The 24799-nt window shown below is 54.8% G+C and overlaps 14 protein-coding genes across 14 annotated transcripts; 10 read left to right on the top strand and 4 right to left on the bottom strand.

The window, feature by feature from the left end:
* Positions 1-338: 338 nt before the first annotated feature.
* BAUCODRAFT_37476 (uncharacterized protein) lies at positions 339-1493 on the top strand. Its single transcript, XM_007681577.1, has 7 exons — positions 339-435; positions 491-509; positions 567-635; positions 690-714; positions 785-880; positions 941-996; positions 1062-1493. The coding sequence occupies exons 1-7, from the start codon at positions 383-385 to the stop codon at positions 1080-1082; spliced, it is 339 nt and encodes a 112-aa protein (XP_007679767.1). The 5' UTR covers positions 339-382; the 3' UTR covers positions 1083-1493.
* A 293-nt stretch (positions 1494-1786) lies between these two features.
* On the top strand, positions 1787-4656 carry BAUCODRAFT_76752 (uncharacterized protein; the record flags this gene model as incomplete). The annotated part of the gene is made up of 2 exons (XM_007681730.1): positions 1787-4498; positions 4561-4656. 2 exons carry the CDS (start codon positions 1787-1789, stop codon positions 4654-4656), a joined length of 2808 nt encoding a protein of 935 aa, XP_007679920.1.
* A 608-nt stretch (positions 4657-5264) lies between these two features.
* BAUCODRAFT_77565 (uncharacterized protein) lies at positions 5265-7847 on the top strand (the record flags this gene model as incomplete). Its single annotated transcript, XM_007681790.1, has 3 exons — positions 5265-6404; positions 6474-6843; positions 6928-7847. The coding sequence occupies 3 exons, from the start codon at positions 5265-5267 to the stop codon at positions 7845-7847; spliced, it is 2430 nt and encodes an 809-aa protein (XP_007679980.1).
* Positions 7848-8134: 287 nt separating this feature from the next.
* Positions 8135-8794, top strand: BAUCODRAFT_76882 (uncharacterized protein; the record flags this gene model as incomplete). Its single annotated transcript, XM_007681737.1, has 1 exon — positions 8135-8794. The coding sequence occupies one exon, from the start codon at positions 8135-8137 to the stop codon at positions 8792-8794; it is 660 nt and encodes a 219-aa protein (XP_007679927.1).
* Positions 8795-9559: 765 nt separating this feature from the next.
* BAUCODRAFT_125577 (uncharacterized protein) lies at positions 9560-10869 on the top strand (the record flags this gene model as incomplete). Its single annotated transcript, XM_007681819.1, has 2 exons — positions 9560-10354; positions 10405-10869. 2 exons carry the CDS (start codon positions 9560-9562, stop codon positions 10867-10869), a joined length of 1260 nt encoding a protein of 419 aa, XP_007680009.1.
* A 52-nt stretch (positions 10870-10921) lies between these two features.
* Positions 10922-12369, top strand: BAUCODRAFT_254883 (uncharacterized protein). Its single transcript, XM_007681820.1, has 2 exons — positions 10922-11719; positions 11771-12369. Exons 1-2 carry the CDS (start codon positions 11107-11109, stop codon positions 12169-12171), a joined length of 1014 nt encoding a protein of 337 aa, XP_007680010.1. The 5' UTR covers positions 10922-11106; the 3' UTR covers positions 12172-12369.
* A 197-nt stretch (positions 12370-12566) lies between these two features.
* On the bottom strand, positions 12567-13747 carry BAUCODRAFT_125579 (uncharacterized protein; the record flags this gene model as incomplete). The annotated part of the gene is made up of 2 exons (XM_007681821.1): positions 12567-13166; positions 13220-13747. 2 exons carry the CDS (start codon positions 13745-13747, stop codon positions 12567-12569), a joined length of 1128 nt encoding a protein of 375 aa, XP_007680011.1.
* A 184-nt stretch (positions 13748-13931) lies between these two features.
* On the top strand, positions 13932-17181 carry BAUCODRAFT_37485 (uncharacterized protein). The gene is made up of 2 exons (XM_007681578.1): positions 13932-14207; positions 14268-17181. The coding sequence occupies exons 1-2, from the start codon at positions 14195-14197 to the stop codon at positions 16775-16777; spliced, it is 2523 nt and encodes an 840-aa protein (XP_007679768.1). The 5' UTR covers positions 13932-14194; the 3' UTR covers positions 16778-17181.
* Positions 17182-17417: 236 nt separating this feature from the next.
* BAUCODRAFT_254997 (uncharacterized protein) lies at positions 17418-18779 on the bottom strand. The gene is made up of 2 exons (XM_007681822.1): positions 18355-18779; positions 17418-18303 (listed from the first exon to the last, which is right to left on the bottom strand). The coding sequence occupies exons 1-2, from the start codon at positions 18649-18651 to the stop codon at positions 17614-17616; spliced, it is 987 nt and encodes a 328-aa protein (XP_007680012.1). The 5' UTR covers positions 18652-18779; the 3' UTR covers positions 17418-17613.
* Positions 18780-18876: 97 nt separating this feature from the next.
* BAUCODRAFT_255005 (uncharacterized protein) lies at positions 18877-19446 on the top strand. The gene is made up of 2 exons (XM_007681823.1): positions 18877-19041; positions 19103-19446. The coding sequence occupies exon 2, from the start codon at positions 19162-19164 to the stop codon at positions 19414-19416; it is 255 nt and encodes an 84-aa protein (XP_007680013.1). The 5' UTR covers positions 18877-19041; positions 19103-19161; the 3' UTR covers positions 19417-19446.
* Positions 19447-19471: 25 nt separating this feature from the next.
* BAUCODRAFT_133588 (uncharacterized protein) lies at positions 19472-20215 on the top strand (the record flags this gene model as incomplete). Its single annotated transcript, XM_007681824.1, has 2 exons — positions 19472-19728; positions 19777-20215. Coding segments are annotated over exons 1-2 (450 nt in total), but the record flags the coding sequence as incomplete, so codon positions are not given.
* A 430-nt stretch (positions 20216-20645) lies between these two features.
* On the top strand, positions 20646-22192 carry BAUCODRAFT_151027 (uncharacterized protein; the record flags this gene model as incomplete). The annotated part of the gene is made up of 2 exons (XM_007681825.1): positions 20646-21345; positions 21420-22192. 2 exons carry the CDS (start codon positions 20646-20648, stop codon positions 22190-22192), a joined length of 1473 nt encoding a protein of 490 aa, XP_007680015.1.
* Positions 22193-22551: 359 nt separating this feature from the next.
* BAUCODRAFT_255142 (uncharacterized protein) lies at positions 22552-23613 on the bottom strand. The gene has a single exon (XM_007681826.1). The coding sequence runs from the start codon at positions 23289-23291 to the stop codon at positions 22911-22913; it is 381 nt and encodes a 126-aa protein (XP_007680016.1). The 5' UTR covers positions 23292-23613; the 3' UTR covers positions 22552-22910.
* A 606-nt stretch (positions 23614-24219) lies between these two features.
* Positions 24220-24520, bottom strand: BAUCODRAFT_255248 (uncharacterized protein; the record flags this gene model as incomplete). Its single annotated transcript, XM_007681827.1, has 2 exons — positions 24220-24232; positions 24280-24520. The coding sequence occupies one exon, from the start codon at positions 24515-24517 to the stop codon at positions 24287-24289; it is 231 nt and encodes a 76-aa protein (XP_007680017.1). The 3' UTR covers positions 24220-24232; positions 24280-24286.
* Positions 24521-24799: the final 279 nt, after the last annotated feature.

Consider the following 24799-nt stretch of genomic DNA (forward strand, 5'->3'; position numbering starts at 1 on the left):
TTAAGTAGACCATTAAGCGCCCTCGGCGCATAGTGCATAAAGTGTTCATGTACTTCTTCATCCGTCGGTTAAACCAAAGCATGGTATTGATGCTGCCGGTCACGTGTCGTGGTGCCGATGACGCGGGGCTGTCGGCTTTGTTTCGGCAGCAGCCAGGCGATCCATGATTGGCCAACGTTGCTCGTTCTGAGTCGCCTGACGACGGATCAGATACAGATTGATATCGGCAGAAGCAGGATAAAGGCGAGGCTTTCTCGCTTTCCCCAACCTTCTCCTTCAACAAATACTCTGCTCGACATTTGGACCGCTACCATCAGCAAGTCATCATCGTCGATAGTGAGAAGAACCAACCGAAGCGTCAACAGCACCAGCAGATATCGACATGGCTACTGCGACTGCTGCGATTCCAGCAACGTGCTGTGGACGTGAGGGAGGGTATGTAACGCTCCAAATCCCTGCTGAATGTCCCCGAGGCTGACAATTAGATCAGATGTATTTGCGCGAAGGAGGTGAGCTAGTATTGAAAGGATAGCTGCCAGCTTTATTGCTCACTCCTGTCCGCATAGGCCAAGTGCAGCTGTGGCAAGCAGGCAGCTATGCACTGTAACTGTGAGAAGGCGCAGACAGAGAACAAGGTGCGTATTTCAGGCCTGTTTGAGAAGGGTCAGGTGTTGACCTACGTTTTCCAGCTTGCGGGAGCACGCTGCTCGTGCAGTAAGTATCAACACATTCGCTGCTCAGTGCCATGCTCGGGGAGCCCAGGGTCGCTGACAACGGTGTGAAGACCAGCGTCCTGCGGGTGCTTGCACCTGCTCGCGCTCCAATGTCGAGAACAGCGCGCCCTCTGGGGCTAAGTGCGCATGCGGAAAGCGGTCCAGCGGTGAGATCCCCCGGTTCTACTGTACGTTCGAGGTATGCTCAGTGCTGACAACATGCTCAGACTCCTGCACATGCGGCGGCAGCGAGGCCGGTCAGTCTTCAGAACTCGAGACCGATGTAAGTTAAATCTTCCAGTCAGCGGCAACCAGAGAATGAGCCCAGTGCTAACCCGGCATTTTCAGTTTACCACGAAGGCTCCGTAAAGCATTCACAAAGCGGTGATATTACGTGGGGTATGTGCTCAGTCAAGAGTCTCGAGGCCATTTCTGCGCCTATATTGTGGTGTCGAATGATGAACGTTGCTGCATAGGGTGTTGTGGGTGGGCGTACGGTGTCAGCTTGATGAGGCCGGACGAAGAAGAAGTAGATAGTCGCTATTACAGCTGACTTCGAAACAATGCGATATGAATCCGTCCACGACCAACTGCCATTTGATCTCTTGTCATGGAGGGGCATTTGTAGGCCTGAAGTCTGCTTTCGCTACGACTACCTTGGTGGATTCAGCCGCCTGGTGCACGCAGATCGACACCAGATCCGGAGCTTGCGGGCTGGCTGGCTTCCATCTTGCAGTCCAGTACACTTATGTAGCATCCATCACCAATTAACCACTCCACCATTATACCATACTGACTCTCCGTTACGATAACGTCTTCGTCAATCATGTCCCATAGTGACTGCGCCTAACTCTCCATGTAGAGACAACACCGTTGATCACCCCCAATCATATAACGGAGTCCCAAGATCATCAATAGACTCGGGCCGCGGGAAAGAAATACCAGCACGACACTGTCAGATCTCTTGAAGACAAGGAGGGCATTGGAAGGACTCTGCGAGGTCGCCGCCCGCCATGGCGCAGGCAGCGGCCGCCGTCTTTCGCGGCGCAGCCGGAGGGAGCAAAGACAACACCATGCGCGGTCTCGTCTCCTTCATAGCCGACCTTCGCAATGCGCGGGCACGAGAGCTGGAAGAGAAGCGCATCAACAAAGAGCTGGCAAACATTCGGCAGCAGTTCAAGAAGGGCAACTTGACCGGCTACGACAAGAAGAAGTACGTGTGCAAGCTGCTATACATTTACATACTAGGGTGGAATGTCGATTTCGGTCACCTCGAAGCTGTCAACCTCATCTCGGCGAACAAATACTCGGAGAAGCAGATCGGCTACCTGGCCGTAACGCTGTTCCTGCATGAGCAACATGAGCTGCTACATCTCGTGGTGAACAGCTTACGGAAGGACTTGGGGGATCACAACGAGCTCAACAACTGCCTGGCGCTACATGCAATTGCGAACGTGGGCAGCAAGGAGATGGGAGAGGCATTGTGCATGGACGTGCACCGCCTGCTCATCAGTCCGACGTCCAAGCCGTTTGTCAAGAAGAAGGCGGCGTTGACGCTCCTCCGGCTATACCGCAAAGTGCCCAGCATTGTGCAGCCGGAGTGGAACGAGCGCATCATTGCTATCATGGACGATCCGGACATGGGCGTGGCGCTATCAGTGACGTCCTTGATCATGGCGCTGGCGCAGGACAACCCGGAGACATACAAGGGCAGCTACACCAAAGCCGCAGTACGGCTACGAAAGATTGTGGTCGATCAAGAGTACTCCGGCGATTACGTTTACTACAAGGTGCCATGTCCGTGGCTGCAAGTCAAGCTGCTCCGTCTGCTCCAGTACTTCACACCATCCGAAGACACGCACGTCCGCCAGCTCATACGCGACTCCCTGCAAGCCATCCTTGACAGCGCTCTGGAAATGCCGAAGAACGTACAGCAGAACAACGCTCAAAATGCCGTCCTTTTCGAAGCCATCAACCTCATCATCCATCTCGACACCGAGCGCGACCTGATGCTTTCGATCTCCACCAAGCTGGGCAAGTTCATCGGCTCCCGCGAGACTAATGTCCGGTATCTCGGCCTCGAAGCAATGACCCATCTCGCCGTGCGCGCCGAGACTCTCGATCCGATTAAGAAGCATCAAGACATTATCATATCCTCCCTGCGAGATCGCGATATCACGGTGCGAAGACAAGGTCTTGACCTCTTGTACAGCATGTGCGACTCGACCAACTCGCAGAAGATTGTCCATGAGCTACTCAAGTACCTGCAAACGGCCGACTACGCTATTCGTGAGGAAATGGTCCTGAAGATTGCCATCCTCACGGAGAAGTACGCTACGGACGTGAAATGGTATGTTGACATTTCGATGCGACTCATCTCAATGGCAGGCGACCATGTGAGCGACGAAGTCTGGCAGCGCATCATACAAATCGTGACGAACAACGATGAGCTGCAAGTGTATGCCGCACAGATGATACTCAAGTACTGTCAGGCGGACCATTGCCACGAGACTCTCGTTAAGATCGGAAGCTATATACTCGGCGAGTTCGGCCATCTGATCGCAGATAACAAGGGCTGCAGTCCAATCGAGCAGTTCATGGCTTTACAGGGCAAATTCAATGCTTGCTCGCCTAACACACGCGCAATGATATTGAGCGCTTTCGTCAAATTTGTCAATCTGTTTCCGGAGATCAAACCGCAGTTACTACAAGCGTTCCGGATGTACAGTCACAGCCTGGACTCGGAGTTGCAACAGCGAGCGTGTGAATTCTTGGCGATGGCGACAATGGAGACGGACGAGCTTTTGCGGACCGTGTGCGATGAGATGCCACCGTTCCCGGAACGGACGAGCGCTCTGCTGTCAAGGCTGGATAAGAAACAGAATGCAGCAGGCGACAAACGGACGTGGTCTGTAACGGCGAAAGAAGGGTTGGCTGCAAAGGATGGCGTTGATCGGAGTCTGACGCTCAAGCGCAACTTCTCTGGTCCGCCTGCTGGGATCAATGGAGTTGAGGCAAACGGTGGCCTAATCGGTCCTAATGGCACGTATACAAACGGCGGACCGGTGAAGTCGCCCATCGAAGAGCTGGCAGGTCTAGATCTCTCATCTGCGAGCAATGGGCCGAACCTCGCGAGTGCATCACACCTATCTCCTGACTGGGAGCCTGGCTACACACGGCTGCTTGTACGGCCTGAAGGCGTGCTGTACGAAGATCTGCAACTCCAGATTGGCTTGCGCTCCGAGTACCGTGCCGAGGTGGGCTGCGTTATCTTGTACTTCACCAACAAGTCTTCGACACAGATTCAATCTTTCACTACGACCTTCCACACCACCAGCGAGAACCTCAAGATCGACATCAAGGGCATACCAGACACAGCCGTGCAATCCGGAGCGCAGACACAGCAGATGGTGATGTTCGAAGCGCGCGGCATCTTCGCGGAACCTCCTACCGTGCGGGTGAGCTGGATGGCTGGCTCATTGCAGGCTTTGACGCTGCAGCTACCCGTGGTGCTGCATAAGTTGATGGAAGGCGCTGTGCTGAGTGCAGACGACTTCTTTAAGCGGTGGAAACAGATTGGTGGGCCACCTCACGAATCGCAAAGAATCTTCGAAGGGTTCGACGTCAGTACGGAGAGCACAAGGAGGGTGCTGGAGGGCTTTAAGTGGGGTATCCTGGATGGTGTCGATCCCAATCCGAGAAACTTTGTGGGCGCGACTGTATTGCATACTGGGGCGGGGAAGTTTGGCTGTCTTGTGAGGCTGGAGCCAAATGAGGGCAACAAGGTGAGTCGCTTACGATCGTGGTGAGTGAGGAAAATTCCGCTGACCGGCTGTGCTTGTGACAGATGTACCGACTCACAATCCGGGCGACGGATGAGGCTGTGCCACCTTTACTGATGAAGGTGATGCAAGATCGACTGAGTCAGCCGTATCCTGTATGAGTGCGTCCACCTTATGATCACGATACAACGCAAATGCCCAGTCTGACCGATACCGTGTTTCAACTACGAACATGGCGCTGGAATACTGGACTTGACTGAGGCGCTGACGGAGTCGGAAAAGTCATTGCTCGATGCATTGCGAGGAAACGATACCCTGTACAGAGAATCTCGGGTCTGTATAGCGCATCTGATGTTATGCCAATTGTACTCCCATTATCAAGCCATTACCTCGATTGATCGGAAAGTGAGGTTGTTTCAGTGTGACAGTCAGGTGCCACAGGCGGGGCTGACTCAAATTGCGGGGCCGAGTCGAAGCTCAAATTCGACACTCCGCCAGCCCACCGAATCCGCCGTTCGTTTCTTGCAAATTCCGACCACTCCTTCGGCTGAACTTCGCTTCTGACACAGTCACAGTAGCAACATCGTCTCGATTGGCGATAGCTGCAGCCGACTCATCTGTTAATGGTGGGATCCAGCCCGAGCATATGATGACAGTACAACTCCGAAGTCCGGTTGAGGAAAAGTGCCCACTCCTTGCGACTATGCTTGAATCATAGCAACACCAATATTTGCACTGGTAGTCAGACCAGAAGTCACTCGCTACCAGTATGGCAGCTCCAGCTGCGGCGCCAAGAAGGCGTCTCGCCACGCTCACTCAACCAGCCGGTCGTCTCTCAAAGTTCAAGCCTCAACAGAAGCAGCCGCAAGCCAAGTGCTGCGACGATCCGGATATCAAAGACGAAGATGGCATGAAGATCTGTCTCAGCTGCGGTACCCAACTCGCCGACGTAAATATCGTTGCAGATGTCACCTTCGAAGAGGACGCTCGCGGTGCTGCCACGGTCCAGGGTGGTTTTATTGGCGAAAACGCCCGTCATGCGCGTACCTTTGGCCCAAAAGCATTCCGTCGCATCGGCGGAGTGGGCGGCGAGCGAAACAGCACCCAGGAAGCTGAGAACAAAGCTCGTCGCACATTGGCCTCGATCTGCCCTCGTCTGAACATCACGGACGATTACTCCATTCAGGCACAGCGGTTGTTCGGCTTGGCGGCTCGCTTGAACTTCACCTCCGGTCGCAGCACAGACGAGGTGGTGGGCGCCTGCTTATTCGCTGCATGCCGGAAGAACCCGCAGAATAGTGTATTACTGATGGACATTGCGGACATCTTTCACATCAACGTCTTCCGTCTTGGCGAGGTCTACAAGAATTTGTGCAAAGACCTGTGCTACCACAAGGAGAACCTGCCTATCCAGCAGCTGGTCGATGTCGAGCCACTTATTCAAAAATATTGTCGAAAGCTGGAGTTTGGCACAAGAACTAGGGATGTCGCCGAAGACGCCGTCAAGATTCTCAAGCGTATGAACCGTGACTGGATGGTGACTGGTCGCCACCCTGCCGGGATTTGCGGTGCATGTATCATCCTCGCAGCCCGCATGAACAATTTCCGGCGGTCGGTTAGGGAAGTCGTCTATGTCGCGAAGGTTGCGGACATGACCATTGCCAAGCGTATCGAAGAGTTTCGGCGCACCAAGGCATCGACACTAAGTGTTGATCAGTTTCGAGAGTCTGGTTGGCGTATGAAGAGTCAGCATGACCCACCTGCGCTGATGTACTCTCAGCTCAATAAGGAGAAGTTCGAGGAGAAGAAGCGGAAGCGGCAGGAGAATAATGAGGCACGCGCGACTGCTGAACGAGAGTCGATGGCACGAGGCACTGTTGATCGCCAGATTCCGAACCAAGAACCCATTGTTCTATCCGATGGCGAGGAGGAGGAACACAGCTCACGCGAACCTTCATTGACGCCGGAAGCTTCCGAGACGGGCGGCGAGGACGATCGTCGCCGTAAGCGACAGCGTACTAGTGGTCCGCAACCAACATCGCCACCAACTCAGCAACAGCCGCGCTACGATTCGGATGGATTTGCCATCCCAGCACTGCCGCGGAATATCGACCCTGCGCTCACGGGAGAAACACCGCAGACTAACGGCGAGGAGCCGCCGAAGAAGCGCAGGGGCCGTCCTAAGAAGCAGCCAACTCCCGCTGTATCGTTGTCTGAGGAAGAGATGTTAACTGAGCAGGAGATAGAGAAGGCCATTGAGCAGATCATCGATGACGACGACTTCCAAGCCGCATTGGAGGCAGCGGAGAAGGAAAAGAGTCAAGAAGAAATAGATGCGGCGGGCTTGCGTGCCAAGCGAACAGCGGAGGCTGAACTTGCACGGCAGGGTGAGCAGACCAACCAGCGCCAAGAGGCGCAGAATGTCACTTCAGCGGCGAGCCCGTCAGAGGCTGAACCACCCGCCGATGTGGAGGACGATCTCTCTATGCTCGACAACGACCCGGAGATCATGATGTGCAAGCTGAGTGATGAGGAACAAGCGATCAAAGAGAGCATCTGGGTTGCCCACAATGAAGACTGGCTCCGCGCTCAACACGAAAAAGAGCTTCTCCAGCGCTTGGCCAAGGAGACCGCCGCGGACAAAGCCAAGCAAAAGCGCGCTGCTGGTAAAGGTGGCAAGCAGCGTAAGAAGCACTCAAGGATTGGTGACCGCTCTGTGCTTGAGGACGCCGAGACGCCTATTGAGACGCCCGCAGACGCCGCCAGGGCCATGCTGGAGAAGCGGGCCGACAAGAACTTCTCGAAGTACGTGGACTACGACAGTTTGAAGCGAGTGTATAACCTGAACAACTCACCTGCGAGCGCATCGAGTCGGAGTCGGGCGAGCAGTGAGGTGCCGAGCTCGAGTGGACGTGAGAGGGCGGGGAGCGTGGCATCGTCGGTGCGGCTTGGTGCGGAAAGGGAGTCGGCGACGCCAGTGCCGCAGGCAAGGACTGTGTCGTTCGGTTTGCAGTCGCCGCAACCTACACAGCAGGCGGTGGGTCGCGGCGCCGCGGTGGGAAGTCCTGCTGTGGCAGATAAAGGCGGGCAACCACTGTCGCCGCCACCCACACAAGACCAGACGGGCGCGGGAGACGATGAGGCGGTGGAGGAGGAGCAAGACGAAGTGGAAGATGATGATCGGGAGTTTGACATGCGCTCCGAGCAGGAGCTGGATGAGGAGTACGCTGGATGGGACAATGAGAATGCGTTCGCGGATGAGAATCTGGACGTTGAGGGTGACGAACAGGAATATCAGGAAGCGCTTCGGAGATACGAGGCCGAGGCGTATGAGGAGAACGAGTACCAGTGATCATGCGCTGGGTGCTGACTTGCCCGTATGGCTGTGGTCCGGTGATGGTCTGAGATGCGGCGCGTTTGCGTTGCGCGGAAGAAACGCGTGCTAACAGCGCTGCTGCCTGTACCGAGCGCGCCTTCCCATTCAACTGCGTTCAGCTTTGAACCCCACGACAGCGCATCTCCTTGACATCTCCCTCTGACGTGATCATCAAGTGCGTCCAGAGACCACGAAGACACAAGATGCAACCTAACCCGAATGCGAGGCTCCTCGCCCGCTCTTCAGCTTTCGAGCACATCACTATGCTCCCTCCCGCAACGCCAGTCACGCACCATAGGGCCTCTTCGCTCGTTGACCTGAGCTCATCTCCACAACAACCTCCGCCTTCACTCCCGGTAGCCCTGATCGATCTTGGCGGCGACGTGATCTTGACCGTCGGACCGGAAGAAACCGCCGTGAGAGTCAAGGTCTCCAAGGCGCCGCTGGCCCTGGTGTCAAAGGTGTTCGCGACCCTACTGGGGCCTGCATTCCGAGAGGGTGCAGACATTGCGGCACTCAAAGATATTGCACTTCCGGACGACGATCCGAAAGTCATGCGAACGATGCTGGAGATCCTTCACATGCGCTTCGCTGTACCCAAGACGGCGCTGCCTGGCAAGGAACTACTTGGACTGGCCATCGTAGCGGACAAGTACGACTGCGTTCGCGCACTTCAGATGTCCCTCGAGTCCATATTCCCCAAGCGTGTGGCGACACATGGATCCTTCGAGGAATTGGGCGACTTGATCAACGCCAGTTACATCCTTGACCATCCTCACTTGTTCGAGCAGTACACACAAGACGCTGTCAAACGTTACAGCAGACCATACAAACAGTTCGGACAATCTGACGTGACGCAGCAAGTGCCCGAGCATCTCTGGTGTATGTTGTCATACAAAGCCGGGAACGAGTGCTTGAGCTGATGTCTAGCAGTAGAGCTGGAAAACCGACGGTTCTGCGCTCAGATGCAGCTCATTCGCGAAATGAGCGCTTTGTTGAAAGCCCCTTGCAAGTCGGCCCCAAAGTGCCCGAAGTCACAGCGTTACGTTGCATCAATGCACGAGACTATGGATGCCAATGGGTTGTCCCCTTTCGACATGACCAAGGAAAGCCTGGTGGGATCTTACCTGGACTTGCGCATGCTTGAACTGCCAATCTGCGACGATATCCCTGATTGCGGTAGTTCGCAATGCGGCTGCCGCACCTACTGTTTCCCCACGCAAAAGAAGCTATCAGACATGACATCTAAAGTGCTTGGGGCTGTAGAACTAGGACTGTGCATTGACTGTTGCAAAGCTGGGAGGAAAAAGTTAAGTGGCTGCCGAACTCAGCATGCGTGAAGGGAGTTGCAGGCATCATCAGTATATGGTCGAGAAAGCTTCGGCTATGTAGCCAGTCGCGACAGCGAAATGTAGGCTGCTGTATATGTCGTCGAGCATGCTTCCTCCAGCTGGGATTGACATGTATGGTACATGTATGTAGTAGACTGTTTCAAGACCGCCTCGAATGACTGGCTCGTCGGCAAAAGCTCGGATGCGTCTGCCAATTCGGACCGTATAACCGAACTTCAATGGGACTTCATCGTCCAGTCCCCCGACCACTGGTATGCATTCCTGCGCCTTCAAGATCGACGTGACACGACTGTAAGTCCGATATGTGAGCCAGTTGCGCGCGACAAGGTCTTGCCAATGGCAGCGCATGCCGTTCACCTAGCTTTGAACGCCGAAGCAGGGCAATCCTCTTCTTCTGGACTCTCCGACCCACCGCCGGCTGATGCAGCGGAGGCGGTCACACCAGAGGCATCTGAGAGAGTGGGACCCGGCTCAAACTCCGGGCTACCGCAGCTCACCGCGCCGCATGGAACCCTCTCAGTGCCAACCCATGTATCTTACACAGACGCTGCCACTGCCAAACCGCCCGGCCAGCTAGATGAGGGCGAGCAACGTGACGCAGAAGTCAAAGCAGAGTCGCACAACAACACAGCGACACCACTCACAGCATCACGAGGCAGCACCCGCGGTCGACCGAGAGGCCGTGGCCGCGGAGGCGGCAGAGGTGGCAAGCGCAAACGTGAAGACCGCGAGGATGGCGACTCCGACAGCAGCGAGGTCTATACACCTATGGCTACTAAGACAAAGTCCGGACGCTCGATACAAAAGCCCAGCAGTTTTGTGCCGCCGCCACCCGCACCCTCGCCCATTACATCCAACAAGCGTAAGCGCACCTATAGACGTAACCCTGAATCTGCGGTCTGCAAGGTATGCCTGCGCGGCACAAGTCCAGCGAGCAATATGATTGTGTTCTGTGACGGGTGCAATACGCCATACCACCGCTTTTGTCATCATCCGCCAATCGACCCGTCGGTCATTGACGAGGTTGACAAGGAGTGGTATTGTAAGCAGTGTGAGCAGGAACGCGTGCTGCCTGTGCCCGAATCCGAGATCGCGGACTTTGTTGCTGCGGGTGGCGCTTCGGTGGAGCAGGTGAGCTTGGCCACAGACGGGACGTTGTGGATTGGCTAACCATTTTGCAGAGACAACGCTACTTTGCCAGCTTACCGCAGGGCATGCTCGTTACTCTGCTCACGAAAGCGACCACGCTGCATCCTGATTTGCCACTTTTCGCGCCCAACTTCCACGTCCGCTCAACATCGAGCGTACAGCCAGGGGCCAATGGCCACGCACATCCGGCTCCAGCACAAGCTCACCCTACGACATCATCTTACACTCAGTCTAATATGCCGAGAGCGGCGTCGCAGCAGGCAAGTGCAGGCGCTCAGTACGCAGCTCCGCCTGCTCCGCGCGTCGAATTTCCTGTGCCTGACGGCCACCCACCGAACTACCCGCGGCCTGGCTATGGACTGATGAGTACGCTGCCAAGAGCGTCGGAGGATTTGCACTGGTTGGTGGACGAGGAGGACCGCTATGGCGTGTTCTCGCACTTTCACCAAGTCGATCCGCGGGCGGCGACTGCTGGGCTGAATGGTGGGAATGGATGACCTATGTTGTGCGTGAAATTGCGATGGCAACAGACTGCATTGTCTGCGTGAAGCGAGCCCTTCAGGTGGTAAACACATAGTGTTTCGCTCGCGTCACTGACGAGGGATAAGTTTCACAAGTGAACTAGTCCTCACGGTCCGTGCGTGTGTTGTTGCGCAGTGTTTTGGGCATCTCACATCGCTCGTACGAGCAACACAACGAGCTCGCCAGTATAAAAGCAGTGAAGACATTTAACCATGGCCACGAATGGAGTGCCGGAACAGCTCGACATGGATACGACGACCAAAACAGGACTGACAATTGTCCGCGTCACGGAAGAGTATGATGTCGTCTTGCGCATTGGCAGACCACCAGACATCGCGCTAGGGCTGTCCTCAGCAGTGCTACGGGCTGCCTCACCGGTATTTGCCGCCTTACTTGGACCGCACTTCGCCGAAGGGCAGAGCGAAGGTACCACTGACGAGCCGAAAGAGGTCACGCTCCAAGGAGACAACAGTGAAGCCATGTCGGATATTTGCCACCTCCTGCACAACAAAACCATTGGAACGGTCATCACCCGACTAGTCAAGAACCCACAGTCGGCCCGCATTCATCAGCTCGCAGTCGTGATCGATAAATATGCTTGCACTGAGCCTCTCACCCTTCACACGCAAGCACTTTTGCTCGGCTACCTGGATTCACACTACGGCGGCTTGGCGCATCTGGGAAACATCGCCGCTGCAGCATACATGCTCGATCATGGTCGAGCCTTCACCATAGCAACCAGGCGCCTGATCACAAGGTGCAATGAACCCTACTCTGACTTGCATAAGAGTAATGGCTCGCATGCGCTGCCGGTCACCGCGCTTCGTAGGTCACGACTTGTTGCTCCGTCCAGCATCAATACTGACCCATTATCAGTTGCCATGGAAGAGAAGCGTACAGCAGCTCAAAGAAAGCTAGCACGTGACATTATGCTGTTTGGCGCACCGCATTGCTCGCACGCAAAGGCTTGCAACAACCATGATGTAAGCTACTACGACAACATATGTACTGTTTTCCAAGTGCGACACTGGCCGCCGAGCTTCGATCTAGAGGGAAAGAATATCTCCTCCCTAATTACAACAGTCAAGAAGGTAGGCACAGTATGGAGAGAAAACCCGTCGTGCGATCATACGGGCACCATGATGGAGGTGCAGGCGGCCAAATTCTGGACGCTCGCTGAGGAAATCGAGAGCATCTGCGAGGGACTATGTCTGCAGTGTGTCAGAAGCGGAGCGGCGGACTTGAAAAGCAAATGCACAGAGAAGGCGCACGCTTGATGATGGAGGCATGGCTTCAAAGTCTGATGTCCTCGAGACGGGTCTCAATGCGATGCCATCAACAGCGGCTAAGGTATGGAGGGTCTGCGGCTATATCAAAACTCCGGGCATTACCGCCAAGCAATTTCAATCACGGAAGAAAGTCGGTTAGGGAGGCTCTCGATAAACTGAGCTTTGTGATCTATATACTATGGATACACATCCGCAAAAGTGAAAGGCTGGGTTCAAGCTACGCATATCACAACATCTCCAACCAACTTCGTCATCGTCCGCATCAGGATCCCTCACAGCTGTTCGTGAAGCCAGCGATATGACACATCAGCTCCGCGAATGTAACATCAGGCGTCGTGCCGCAATAGCAAGCATCATCCCCAATAGCAATGACCTTCGAACCCCTAGACTTCAACCCTCCTAGGGCGAAGAATGCCCACAATCTCAGCTAGTTTGACGAGCTGGCGGATGTCCAAGATGATCCTCACCAGGTCTAGGATCATTTCGAAAGCCTTGAGCACGACTTCAAAGATGGCGTAGATATCGATCTCCCACTGGCCGACTCGATCCAAAATATCAGGTAGTTCAGTGCTTGACCGTGTAGAGGCGGAGGTGACCGGCGCGCAGCCGTAGAGGATAGTGGAGGACGTTGGCGTGGGTACTGCCACGGTAACGGTGAGTGCCATACTGTATGCCGGCGGAGTAGGTATAGCAGATGGAGGAGTCAGTCCGTCTGACGCAAATGGCTCTAAAATCCCAAGGCCGACGTTCCGATCGATAGCGATGTCGAGAATGAAGGTATATCTCGCGGTAGCCTGAGCGCTGTTTGGTTCTTTGGGATCAGGGCTTCGGTTGACGCTGGCGTCGGGTGCTCCAGTACCGGCTGTGGAGACTCCCAATCGTTGAGACACTGCGGTGCTGCTCCCATTGCTGCTGGACACGGCCGGCCACGTATTGGCTGTGGAGCATGTAGTAGATGTGTCAGAACAACTGGGAGTGCGACCCTGGGGCATATCAGCATTTAACGTTGATAGAGATTGTCTGAGGGAATCCTTACCGTTGTGATGGCGCGATTGGTGCTTTTTCGAGGTTGGGGATCGAAGCGGGTACCAAGACTGGCCTCGGGAAGGTCGCTCGCTGCCGTGAAAGTCGCCATCCGTTGGGATGGGCTGCCGAGCCCTGAACACGCTTTACTTGTCCAGTCACTTGTAGTCAGTGTGAGTGTGGATGGTGAGACGACACTATACATCTGGACCGTGGTATAATTGCTCCACAAGGTGCGTGTTGTGGTGCCTGATGCGGCCAGCGCGAAGCTCGCAAGGTCAACGAGATGCGAACGCATGTTCTGCCGGCAATGTATGGAGAAACAAACGTCCTGAGTAGACTGAAGGGAAAGTCGAGTCTTGCAGAGGAGGAAGAAGGGAGAGTAACTCAAGGAGAGTCCTACCTGCAGTGAGCACTCAGCCGGGTCGCTTGCACTTCTACTGAGCACAGTTTCATCCGCTACAGGTGTCGCTGTCCATCTTCGACATTCGTCGCTCGACCCAGAGTGCCTGTACTTTTGAGGAGAAAGGGAGGAAGGCATCTGTTGTTTTAGTGCAGCGTGAAAGAGAACGTGTTGTTTTAGTGCAGCGTGAGAGAGAACCGAACGGAGAGGATGGAGAACAAAACGCCAATCAGCTTCCGGAATCGCCTTGTCGCCTTTTGCTTGGTCAGAGAGCCTGTCGCACGCCCTGCCCGCATTGCGGTACCTGCAGCAGAGCCAAGGGCCTGGGGTCTCGTGACTTGCAGAAGCTCTGAGCGTGTCGTGGAGGCTGCGTTCTGCGCAATGATGCGACGTCAGCCTTATCCAGATACATTCTTCACTCTTTTAATCACTCATTGTATTCGTCACGCTCATCCTGCAACCTTTGTCATATTGTCGCTGCTGGGCAGCGGTTCAATCAACTCCATGCCACGCTAGATGCCGGCGAAGGCAGGTGATATTTTCGGTGCGTACCTGTAATGCAGATCCGGCACGGTTCAGAATGCGATGGACGCTCAAGGTGAGATACTGAGGGTTCGCTGTTTGTGGTGAAGAGGATATCTGGGCTAAGGCAGGCCAGACCATCTCCGAGCATCGTACGCCAGTGGAAGCAGCTACTCCGGTTGGCGATCATCCTCGCCTAGTAGCCAGCCGCGAGACTCTTTAGCTTCGTGCATTACAACATATAGCGAGTCTGCGTGCCAGACTCCCCCTCTCAGCCGCTGCTCCTCGGTAGCTTCTCTCCCAATAACGCGATATGGATCGCTATCGACTGAGAGATGCTTGACAACCGGCGCGCCACCGACCACACTGCGTCAGCAGGACGGACCGAGTCTACCAGCTCCGATCGCACCTTTGCCACTCAATCCAGCGCATCCGCTGTCACGAGTGCGCCAGGAAGCGTCACCCGGGTTATCGACGGACTCTCCAGCATGTGTATGTGAGCATTGCGGAGCAACTTTCACGCGGTCCGCCAGTCTCACCTTGCGCGAACATCTTAAAGCCTGTCCGTCTCTTGGCAAGGGTGAATTGGCTTATGAGTGTTCTGCTTGCTTTCGACTCTTCCCAAACCATGCGCAGGCGGCGCAGCACAGGAAAGCCACGCACAAAGGTGTCCCGGCCATCGTGGAGCTTCGCCTTCCTGGTAGGAGAGCGTTCACGAGCTGTTTCAGAGACAAGATCTTCTACAGTATTGACGAGTGGGTCAAGTGGAGCATAGGTAAAGAATGTCGCGCCAAGCGACGATCGATGCAAAGTGATCACCGTCTCAGGCTCAAGACTCTACTGCAGGAAGGCAGAGATGACGTGAGTGGGCATACGGGCGTTCACAGAGCTGTTATCGAGTGGTGTACTGCTCACGATCTCGAGCTCGACGCATGGCAGAGTATTGTCAGAGTCCCCGTCACCGGATGGACTCAGCATGGCCGTCCAACTTCTGCTCAAGCGCTGGCTGACAAACTGGATTGGGGACTGGTTGTTACCACGGAAGAAGAGCAGTGGCAAGCCCTCCAACAGTATGGCATGCCCTCAATCATTTCCACACCAGACACCGCGAGAGCTTTGAAGACTCTGGGCTTTCAGATTCTCCAAGAGATGCTGGACACGATACTGACGCCACTTATTAAGCTCTATACTCCGAAGGCCACCGACTTCGTCTCGCTTATAGCATGCGCTCAAAACAGCACGGAGTACTATGGTGCGCCAATTGATGCACTGCTGCCGCAGTATCCCGCCTTATTTGCTGGGGGGGCTGGACGACCATCAGCGCAGGTCTCAGAAGCTGACGTTCTGCCATTCGCGGGCCCTTCGGCTGAACATCGTGGCGAGTGGCGTCGTACTGCGAGTGTTGCTCCGTTTCACCAAGGTGCTATATTGGCTTCCACCTTGCAACCTTACAACGCCTCCACATTCGAGCGCACCGTGGAGAGCAACAATGCCACTGCCGCTCATGTGTTCAACGGTTGGTACACCAGCCAAGAGCACCAACTATACCACCCTACCCAAGACGCAGCTTTCCAGTCGACGGTCTACGAACATGTGGATCCGAACCGCGCTGTCTCGCAACCAGTCCACATAGTCACGACACAATATGAACCAGATGTCGCTATGACCCAGCGCAAGACAAAGAGGCCACCCTCCTTAGCAAGCAAAGATCATCCGGATAGCTTCGCTCGAGCCATTCCGGACCACGGACGAAGTACCACACCTCCCGAAATGGCGCGACTGCACCTTTCGCAGCATCAAGCAATAACACAAGGCGACGAAGAATCAGCACGACCTCTCGCACATCCGCATCAGGGGTTTGCGATAAGCAGCACCTCCCAATTGCGCAACCGTAGTGCATTTCTAGGCGTCTCGAATGCCTATCACTTCGAGGAGCTACCCGCCGTCACCAAGCCGGAGGCTCCTGGCAATGAACCAGCCATGACTTCTGCCGTGGAGACCAAGACTGCGCATGTCTATCCACCCGATGCATCCGCAGCGCCTCCACAGAGGCCGACAGCACTTTTCGGCGAGATCTTGATGCCTGGTGCATCATCGTCCTTGCCAATCAAACCCAATGCAACCCAACAGACTTGTAACAACATTTCCGACCGCGCATGTTGCGCAGCCTCTTCTTCTCAAGGCGGTGATGTTGTCCAGGCGGAACTACGCCTTTCGTCTGAGATGCAACCTGAGCCTCAAGTTCCCTCTTTGACCTTCGCCGAGTGGTCTGAAATAGTCGATCGCTTACTCCCGCCTGGAGTGGACAAGAACGACATCCCAAGAATGCAAAGGACGCGCCGAGAGCTGATCGCCGCCGGCGTCGTAAGCACCAATCTCGAACTCATGCGCATCACCAGCATCCTTACAACCTTCGCTTACAATATTGAACACTGGCGGCAGCAACAACGGCTTCGCGAGCAGCTGACACCGCAGGTACCGGTGGCAGAGTCTCACGAAGTGGTAGAGGAGAGACGGCAGAAGCAGAAGCGGCAAGGCAGGTTCTTTGACCCTTCTGCCGCCGAATCCGTCCAGCAGGCACTGAACGGGCAGGCGCAGGACGCCGCTGTTATTATTGAACCGCCACTGAGTGAGCTGACCTCATGATGATCGGTGGTTCGGGAACAACCACGAGGGGCGAATTTATTGTCACTTTACCGAACGCTGGCTTCCACCCTCATTGTCGGCGACTGGCTCGCCTGACTCCATGCTTATTAGTTATGCCTACCTGGTGAGCAGAGACCTCACGGTTGAGACGCGCACTTTTGTGAATGATGCACAATGTTAGCGAGGCGTTGGTGGAGTGTTTTGAGTGGACCGGATAATAGAGCGATGACCTTCCGCTTTGTACTGTGACAACAGAGAATAGTGTCTCTCACGCAGAAAGTTCGAAAGATATATGTCTACCGTATCAATCGCGTTGCCACGCCTTATGCAGGTGCATTCCCTTGCGACGAACGCACAGTACGCCATTGGTGGCTTTTAGTGAAGTAGAGACAACCTATGTCGGGTGGAGAAGGTATCGTAGACAATTTAACTATATAATTCTTGCCTGTAATTATCTGTGAACACACATCAACGTTAGCAGTAGGAGCGTAAACAAGGGGGCGGAGTCGTTCGAATAGCTCTACTAAGGCGTACTTAACCAGATGGCAGTTGCTTTTTGTGGAGCAGTACTTGCACAGCTTCGCGACCGTGCAATAGGCAATAGGAGTGTCGGGCAAAATCATCATGCTGCTATCTAAAGTACTGAATTAGAAGAAGAAGAAGAACACGTAACGTCCCGTAATTCGAAGCGAAGACCGGTCCAAATTCACACGCTGCGTGCCAACAACATGAGCATGATTCGTCATCATCCGTAAGCCCGTGCAGAATGTGTTGTACCCCGATAGGGTGAGGCTGTAAGTCTTGTCCGCACCAGCAGGTGTGAGCAGCGTAGGGATCTACACTCGGGCTTGTCGATCGTTGTTTGGGCGAAGAATGCCAGCAATCTCGGCCAGTCGGATGAGCTGGCGTACATCGCAGTAGATCTTCACAGCGTCGAGTAGGATGTGGAGGGCGTGACCAAACGCTTCAATGTGATCGAGGATGTTGAGCTCCATCTTGTTCACGTTGTTCAAGACACCCGATGGGTTAGAGCTGCTTCCGGTGTCGGTAGGTACGGCTGCGGTGATGCAGCCTGAGATGATGTGCGGACAGGCGCACATAAGGTTCGCTTGCGTGAGCGTGGGCGCGGTCACCGTGATGGTGAGCATCAGGTTGATGATGGTGGGAGGGGGGGTAGCAAGGCTGTTTTCCGTGCTTGTGGATTGGACCAAATCAAACGAGTTGGTGCTAATGGTGTAGGTGTTGCCAACATTTGTAGTAAGAGTGACCGTCGTCATCTGCGGTGCGTCGGTGGGCACGGTGGGGTTAGGGGCATGGGCCGTGGTGATAGACCTGCCTGGCTCGAGCTCGCTAATGATTGGACTGGCGACTTGACTTGAGAGCACTGACGATTCACGATGAGCGAGCGTCGATCGTGTTGTAGCCGTGGACAAGGTAGTCATGGTTGGGCTGCCAGCAAGGGTAGTTGGCCAAGCGATGCTGTCCGTAATGCTGGCGCTGGTGGTGATAGTTCGAACGCAATCGAGCTGCTTGCAAGTCAGCCATTCTGTAGCTCGGTGATGTCTTGAAGCACTCGCAGTTGAAGTCGTCGTTGTTTCATGTCTTACTACGCTCGTTGCATAGGAATGAATGTTCGTGGCCGTGTCTACGGCCACATACTCGAGGTTGTCTGGTGATGACCGAGCGACGGTGAGCGTCTGGAAAGCACTGCTTCGAGACAGCCTCGATGCGTTCCAGTTGCGATCGGCGCAGGCCTCGATGCCCACCGTCAGCGTAAAGGCGCTCGTTTGGGTCGGCAAAGCGAGATGGGATGCAGTGCTGGCGTGAGAGGACGTTGCCAGCGCCGCGGCGATGCCGAGTACGGTCATATGCATGCTGTTTGGTAAAGGGTAATGGATAAACGAGTGTGATATTCAATGAGTTATGCAGCAAGGAACCGCATGAAAGAAGTGTGGGACGTTTTGTCATGAAGCCAAAGGCGAACTGCTCAGGAAGTAGAGCCTTCATATACACCCTTCTTCGGTCCTGTTAGATGGGAGGGGTGAAATGCACTATCTGTCCGATTTGCGCGCGACGGAGACATCACCTGTTCAAGACGCGGTGGATTTCATAAAGTCCATGTCAGTGCTTGCTATCCAACCACAGGTACCTCCGAGCCGTTGATTGGACCGCCGACAGCTGCGACCTGACGTGGTTCACCGTAGTGGGCCACGCGACTCGGCAGTACCTGCATTAGCCTGTCGGCGGAGAGCGTCGGTCGCAGCGTGGGTCGACTCTGCCATATGAAAAGCTCGAGAGGCAACTGTTGTTAACGACGCGCCACAGTCACCAAGTGCCTCGCAGGCTCGGACTTCCACAGCAAGCGCAGTCATACGCTTGGTATTATGTGGCTCGCAACTTCTCGCTGTCTCTTCCACGGCACCGCAGACGGCAGCGCTCATGGACGACCAAACAGTCCCAGACTCTGTCAGCGCCAACGCGTACGTTGCTTCGCAATGCTCGTCACTGTCTGCACAAACAGCGCAGGCGCTCTATTAGTGCGGAGCATCAGCCATAGACGCTACGTGTTTCAGAATCTGCGGGCGGCTAGGGTGAAACACGACAAAGGGCGTAACGACTCCCGCAAGGCTTCTAAGTGACCTGGGCCGTTGCGGGGTAGCCTTTCACGTAACTACAGTACAAGCATCGTTAATGGCTTGACTGCCAATCTTCGCTCTGCTCGATGAACTTATTTTGTTCTGCGTGTAATTGTTATTGCTGCCATTCTGTCTTGTAGCACTCCGTTCGAAAGTCCCTCATTCACCTCGCTTACATACAATCATTCAGTAGTACAGCAATACCGCTTTTCAGCGATTGCGTTTGCATTGTCCAAGCCTGCCACCTCCTGCTACCACCGCCGCTTCTATTTGGCCACCATCGCCACCGTACCGGCTGCGCGATGGACACAGCCTGTAGTCTACCCTTCCCACCATACCAAAGTACCTGCTGATACGGCGAAGATCATTTCCGAGACTCGTATTCCAGCGCTGGCAGCTACGGCCGGCAGTCGCCCTCTTCCGACCCTCGAGCGTCATTGGCCTCCAGTCTTACCTCCTTCACGGAGCAATTGAGCATAGCGTCCAATCCAAGTCGCTCATCCTCAGTCGCGAGCAGTAGGCGAACTCATCATGAGTATCTCTGTGAACACTGCGGTAGGGGAATGGGAAGGTCGACCACAGCCGCATACACCGAACACCTGACGACATGCACCTGTCTGGGCCGAGGCTTGCTTGCCTATGAGTGCTCTGTCTGCTTCAGATTGTTGCCAAATCATCGGCAGGCTATACTTCACAACCAAAATGCTCATAATAGCTCCGCTCCGTACCTCAAGCTCGACTTACCTGGCAAGCGGCGCTTTGCCAGCTGCTTTAACAACAACATCTTTGACAGCTTCGACAAGTATGTGAAGTGGTGCATTGGGAAGGAATGTCGCAACGTGCGCTTGGCGTCCGACGTTTGCGAAGTGACCCACTGTGACCACCGCCTCAGGCTTCGCACCTTGCTGCAGGACGGTAGGGATAGAGATCCAATGGGCGACAACCATACCGGTGTCTTCAAAGCCGTGCTGCAGTAGTGCCAAGATCACCGTATCCCAACCGACTCTTGGCAGCGCATCACAGAACTTCCCATTATAGCTTGGGGAGGGGCAATCACAGTTCGCCACTCAACATCCGCTCAAACATTGGCAGACAAGCTAGAATGGGGACTAGTCGCTGACACCGAAGGCCAGCGCCAATTAGTCCTTGATAAGACTGGGATAGATTCCGTTGTCTCCTGCTTACAAACGCAGAGAGCGCTTCGCATTCTGGGATTCTCAACCCTTACCGAAATGCTGGACGCCGCTCTCATGCCTTTGCTTCAACTTGACCGTACTGGGCCGCCGACTGGCACAGCACCGGCGGTGGCAGATTCCCACACTCCGTCAGGCTTCGGGAGCGGCTCCGAAGTTCGCAACGTTCTCCAGAGCCCTGCACCTGCAGAATATGACTTCCGAGAGGCCACGAACAGGTCTCTGACCACATCCACGTCTACTGGCCTGCCTCTTCAAAGTGTACACTGCATTGTTCCTTCCCAGGCGGATATGCCTAGGCAGGCCTATGCCGCCTCAGAACAGTTGCTGACTCAACACGTTCCCCCAACGACCACTATTTCCTCCGAGAAGCATCCCGGCGTAATTATCAAGGCACCAGGAACACTTGGCGCGTTCAGGTGGGCAATAGATCGGATCGCCGGAGGAGAAGGACCTGGTCACGCCACGGCCGCCCTCCGACCGTACCTCGACAGGACTGATCAGCATTGGGACCTATCACAAGCATCCACAAGCCGATTGATCAGCAATCAGAAACGACCACCCTCTTTTCACAGTGCTATCCACCCAGATGACCAAGCTCGTCCCGTGCGGGAGCGTCGCCGCAAGATCACGCCACCGAAGATTAGTGCGCAGCGCCTAGCTTTGCAACTGAACCAATCTCAATTGCAACAAGCCAAAGCGTTGGAGTCGAGGTCCGTTACGGAGATGCTCGCCCCTTGTGCAGTGGTCCCAGTTCCGCTTTGCTCTCGGCCGATGGCTCACTGGCCCCTCCGCAGTCCTGCACGGAACCAGCTATTCTGGATAATGAAGCGCTGCCTGCGCAATTCCATGTCACCCAGCCGTTACCGCCTCCATTTGCTGCCTCGTCAAGTCGCATAGGCATTGCTGACCGCCCAAAAACGCCAATTCAGAAGGTTAAAAAGGCACTTGGCAGCTTGATCGACCCACGTGCGAAGATAGTCGACGGCACTCGGGCCTGCCTCTCAAGCAGCGCCATCAACGAAGAATGTGATGCTGGCTACACCAACCCGCCTGCTGTTAGCCCCGACCTGCCTCCCACGACTTTGACCCGAATTGCACGTATCAGGCTTCCAGGCGTGTTCACGCATGTTGACGAGCATCCAACCGAGACCGAGTTGCAAGACCACCTCCCTTCTTTGATGATACCCGGTTCGATGACCCCAGCTAATCACTACTTACCGGCTGGAGTCACCGCACGCAGCGTACTCGATATGCAGAAGAGGCGCGTCCAAATGAAAGAAGCCGGCATCCCGATCCATGATCCGGAGTACGTCCGGATCACCGGAATCCTTACTCTTGTGCCTCGCAATATCGTTCTTGCAGGCCAGCAAGCCAAGCCTTCGAGCGGTGAAGCCCAGACGACAGACGCAGAGAAGTGTCATACACAGCAACAGCAGCAGAAACAGAGCACATGTCAAAGACGTCAAGGCAGGGTCTTCCACGCCTCTGACGCAGCTTTCGTCCAGTATGCAGTGGAAGGCAAGCAACACGAACACGACCACGAACACGAACACCAGGAACAAGATGAGCCGACCTCCTTTTGATCTTCTTGCAATGACACTTACAAGTGATGCGACTCTTCTTCACGACCGCACGACTCCCCAATGGTTGCTCTATGCTTCTCATGAACTCAATCCTCATGGCCGCTCCATCAAGTGGTGAGCGAGCGATGGCTCTCCTTTGTTGTGAAGTGAAATGTTACCGTACGATCTCGATTACTGTTTTAGCACGGGGTTGGCGATGTCAGCAGCAAAGGACCATGTGCGACATACAAACTCCACGGTTCGGGCATGTGGCGTTGGTTTGGCTCTTTGGTAGATACCCCTCCTTTGCGTCGTAAGCGTTCCTTTGCACGCGGTTTCACCTTCGGATGTTGTATGCTACTCGGTTAAGGAAGAATGGTTTGTGCGAAAGCCGTGTTCGTCTATATACATAGCTTACAGGTAGCAGTCGAGTTTATGAGAATGCGTCAGAAGTTGTAGACAAGTCAATTATGTCGCTGTCGCCGGTAACCGCTCCTCGACCAGCCTCTGCACCATGTTGTCGGACGCTTCACCGCTACCCTTACTCATCGTCATAAGTTTCCTAACCCATCGCTTTAGTGTCATCGAGCCAACGACATAGTCCAATCCGACGCCGCGAGGCGGCTCAAGCGTTATACCTCGAGGCACATATTATCCAGAGTAGCGAGGACCTTGCAGCTTTTAGATTTTCTGCCCGCCTGGAGCGAAGAGCACTTACAATCTCAGCGAGCTTGGTCAGTTAACAAATGTACATGACAACCTTGACAACATTCAAAGTGATGTCGAAGCGGTTGCTTACGGATTGTATGATGGTAGAGGCGTCGGCGCCTTGGCTATCGGCTCGTACTTGAAGAGCAGAGGTACTAGTGCTGTTTCGGGCGGAGGTGACATTGGGCTCTGTAATCAAGTCGGAGCCGGTTGTGACATGCGAAGGGTCGTACCAGGTAGGTAAGTATACTGTTGTAGGCACGGCAGTGGCAATTCTCGCTGCAACAAAGGGCTGGTTAGGCATGGTGTCGGGAGTGGTTCGAGCTTGAAGGGAGCGTGCTTGTGGAAAGTTTGTCGCTGGTGCTTTGGTCGATATTGGTATGCTCGCTTGTGTTGGCACGCTGAATCGCATATGGGACTGGAGAAACTCAATAGTATTATTGTCCCCGTTCCGGTCGGACTACATGTGGGTCCATCGAAGTGATAACTTGCTCTTGTGATTAGGCAGTCTCTGGGCACTTCGCACGGGACTGTAGACGTCACCGCGGACCGGGATACATTGCGCTGTGTCTAATAGAAGAAGCTGCCGTCGGTTGAAGACTGGTCGCCGTGACGATCCGTGACCTGGAGGCAGTGCAGTTCCAGCGGGCGGTGGCAGTATTGTGCCATGCTACACCAACTGTAACAAGCGCTGCGGTCGGCGCAGGATGGCTGCATAGAAGAGCAAAGGATGCATTGTGTAGATACAATGTCTTAGAAATGCCACCTGCAGAGTATTACGGAGATAAAGCCGAAGCATGCGTAGCGATCAAGAGCGCAGCATCGCAGCCAGCACGCAGCCTTATACTTTGTTAGACTTGATGCCTGCCGGCTCGGGATCAGTCTCTTGTGAACGGAGGCTGTCCGGGAAATGCGTAACCGTGGCGCATCCATGCTTCGATTCCCAAGCTCAACATTGAGTGGCTACGTGTCCAGGGCGGGAAAGAGCGCCTGTACTCTTCGGTTCAAAGAGGGAGCGTGAGTGTTTGCATGTACGTTCCCTTTAACACACCGCCCTGAGTCTCGGCGAACGATCAGCAAGGCTAAAGGGGCTAGCTCTGACGAAGTGAATGCGCGGCGGATGTTTCATTCGTCGCGTGGCCATCGCCGGCCCGGAACCTGGATCGCCCTAACGGCCGTCTGTACCTGCGCTAGAACGTTGGAGCGATTCAAGCACTGGCAGTCTGAATCCTCGGTAGGAACCGTAAGGCGTACACGCAAGGTTTCTGACCGGGGTGATCCTTGTCGACCGTCGCCTTCCAATGCCACCACATCAGCCTAGTACTTAATGCTACTCTTCCGTGCAGGCGACCACTGTTGCGTCAGCAGCGTCACCGGTGTGGCTGGCATGCTGCACCTACTTTCTCATCATGAGGTACATCTGTGGAAGTTAGGAGTCTCGCATGCATTGCTTATCAGGCACTCTCTATGGACTCGTGTTCTGTAGCGTGCAAGCATCGAACTCCCAGCTACTGCTTGACTATGCTGTGGAACAGGTGTCCAGTGCTCACCGGTGGCACTAAGATGCACCTCTCCGGACATATGTGGCGGATGTAACTTGCCTGGTGTTACCAGACTACAAGACAATGGAGTCGGCATCCGGTAAGCTTACGAACGATGCTGGCTGCTTTACATACAGACACCCTAACATCGCCGCACAGTCTCCCCAGGCTCCTACTCGGATGCCAGCAGCTACCAGAGCTGGTACCTAAGCTCTCCGGCGGTCGATGGGAGAGGGTCTCTAGCTTCCAGCGCCACAAGTTATCATGAGCGACCAAACTTCATCGCTTCGCCAAGTCGCTCATCCTCACTTGCTTCATCTCGTTATGGCAGGTGCGACTCGCAGCTATCCAGCTACTCTCAGCCTGCTGGCTCGCCAGC

The sequence above is a fragment of the Baudoinia panamericana genome, assembly GCF_000338955.1.
Source record: "Baudoinia panamericana UAMH 10762 unplaced genomic scaffold BAUCOscaffold_12, whole genome shotgun sequence".
Taxonomy (NCBI): domain Eukaryota; kingdom Fungi; phylum Ascomycota; class Dothideomycetes; order Mycosphaerellales; family Teratosphaeriaceae; genus Baudoinia; species Baudoinia panamericana.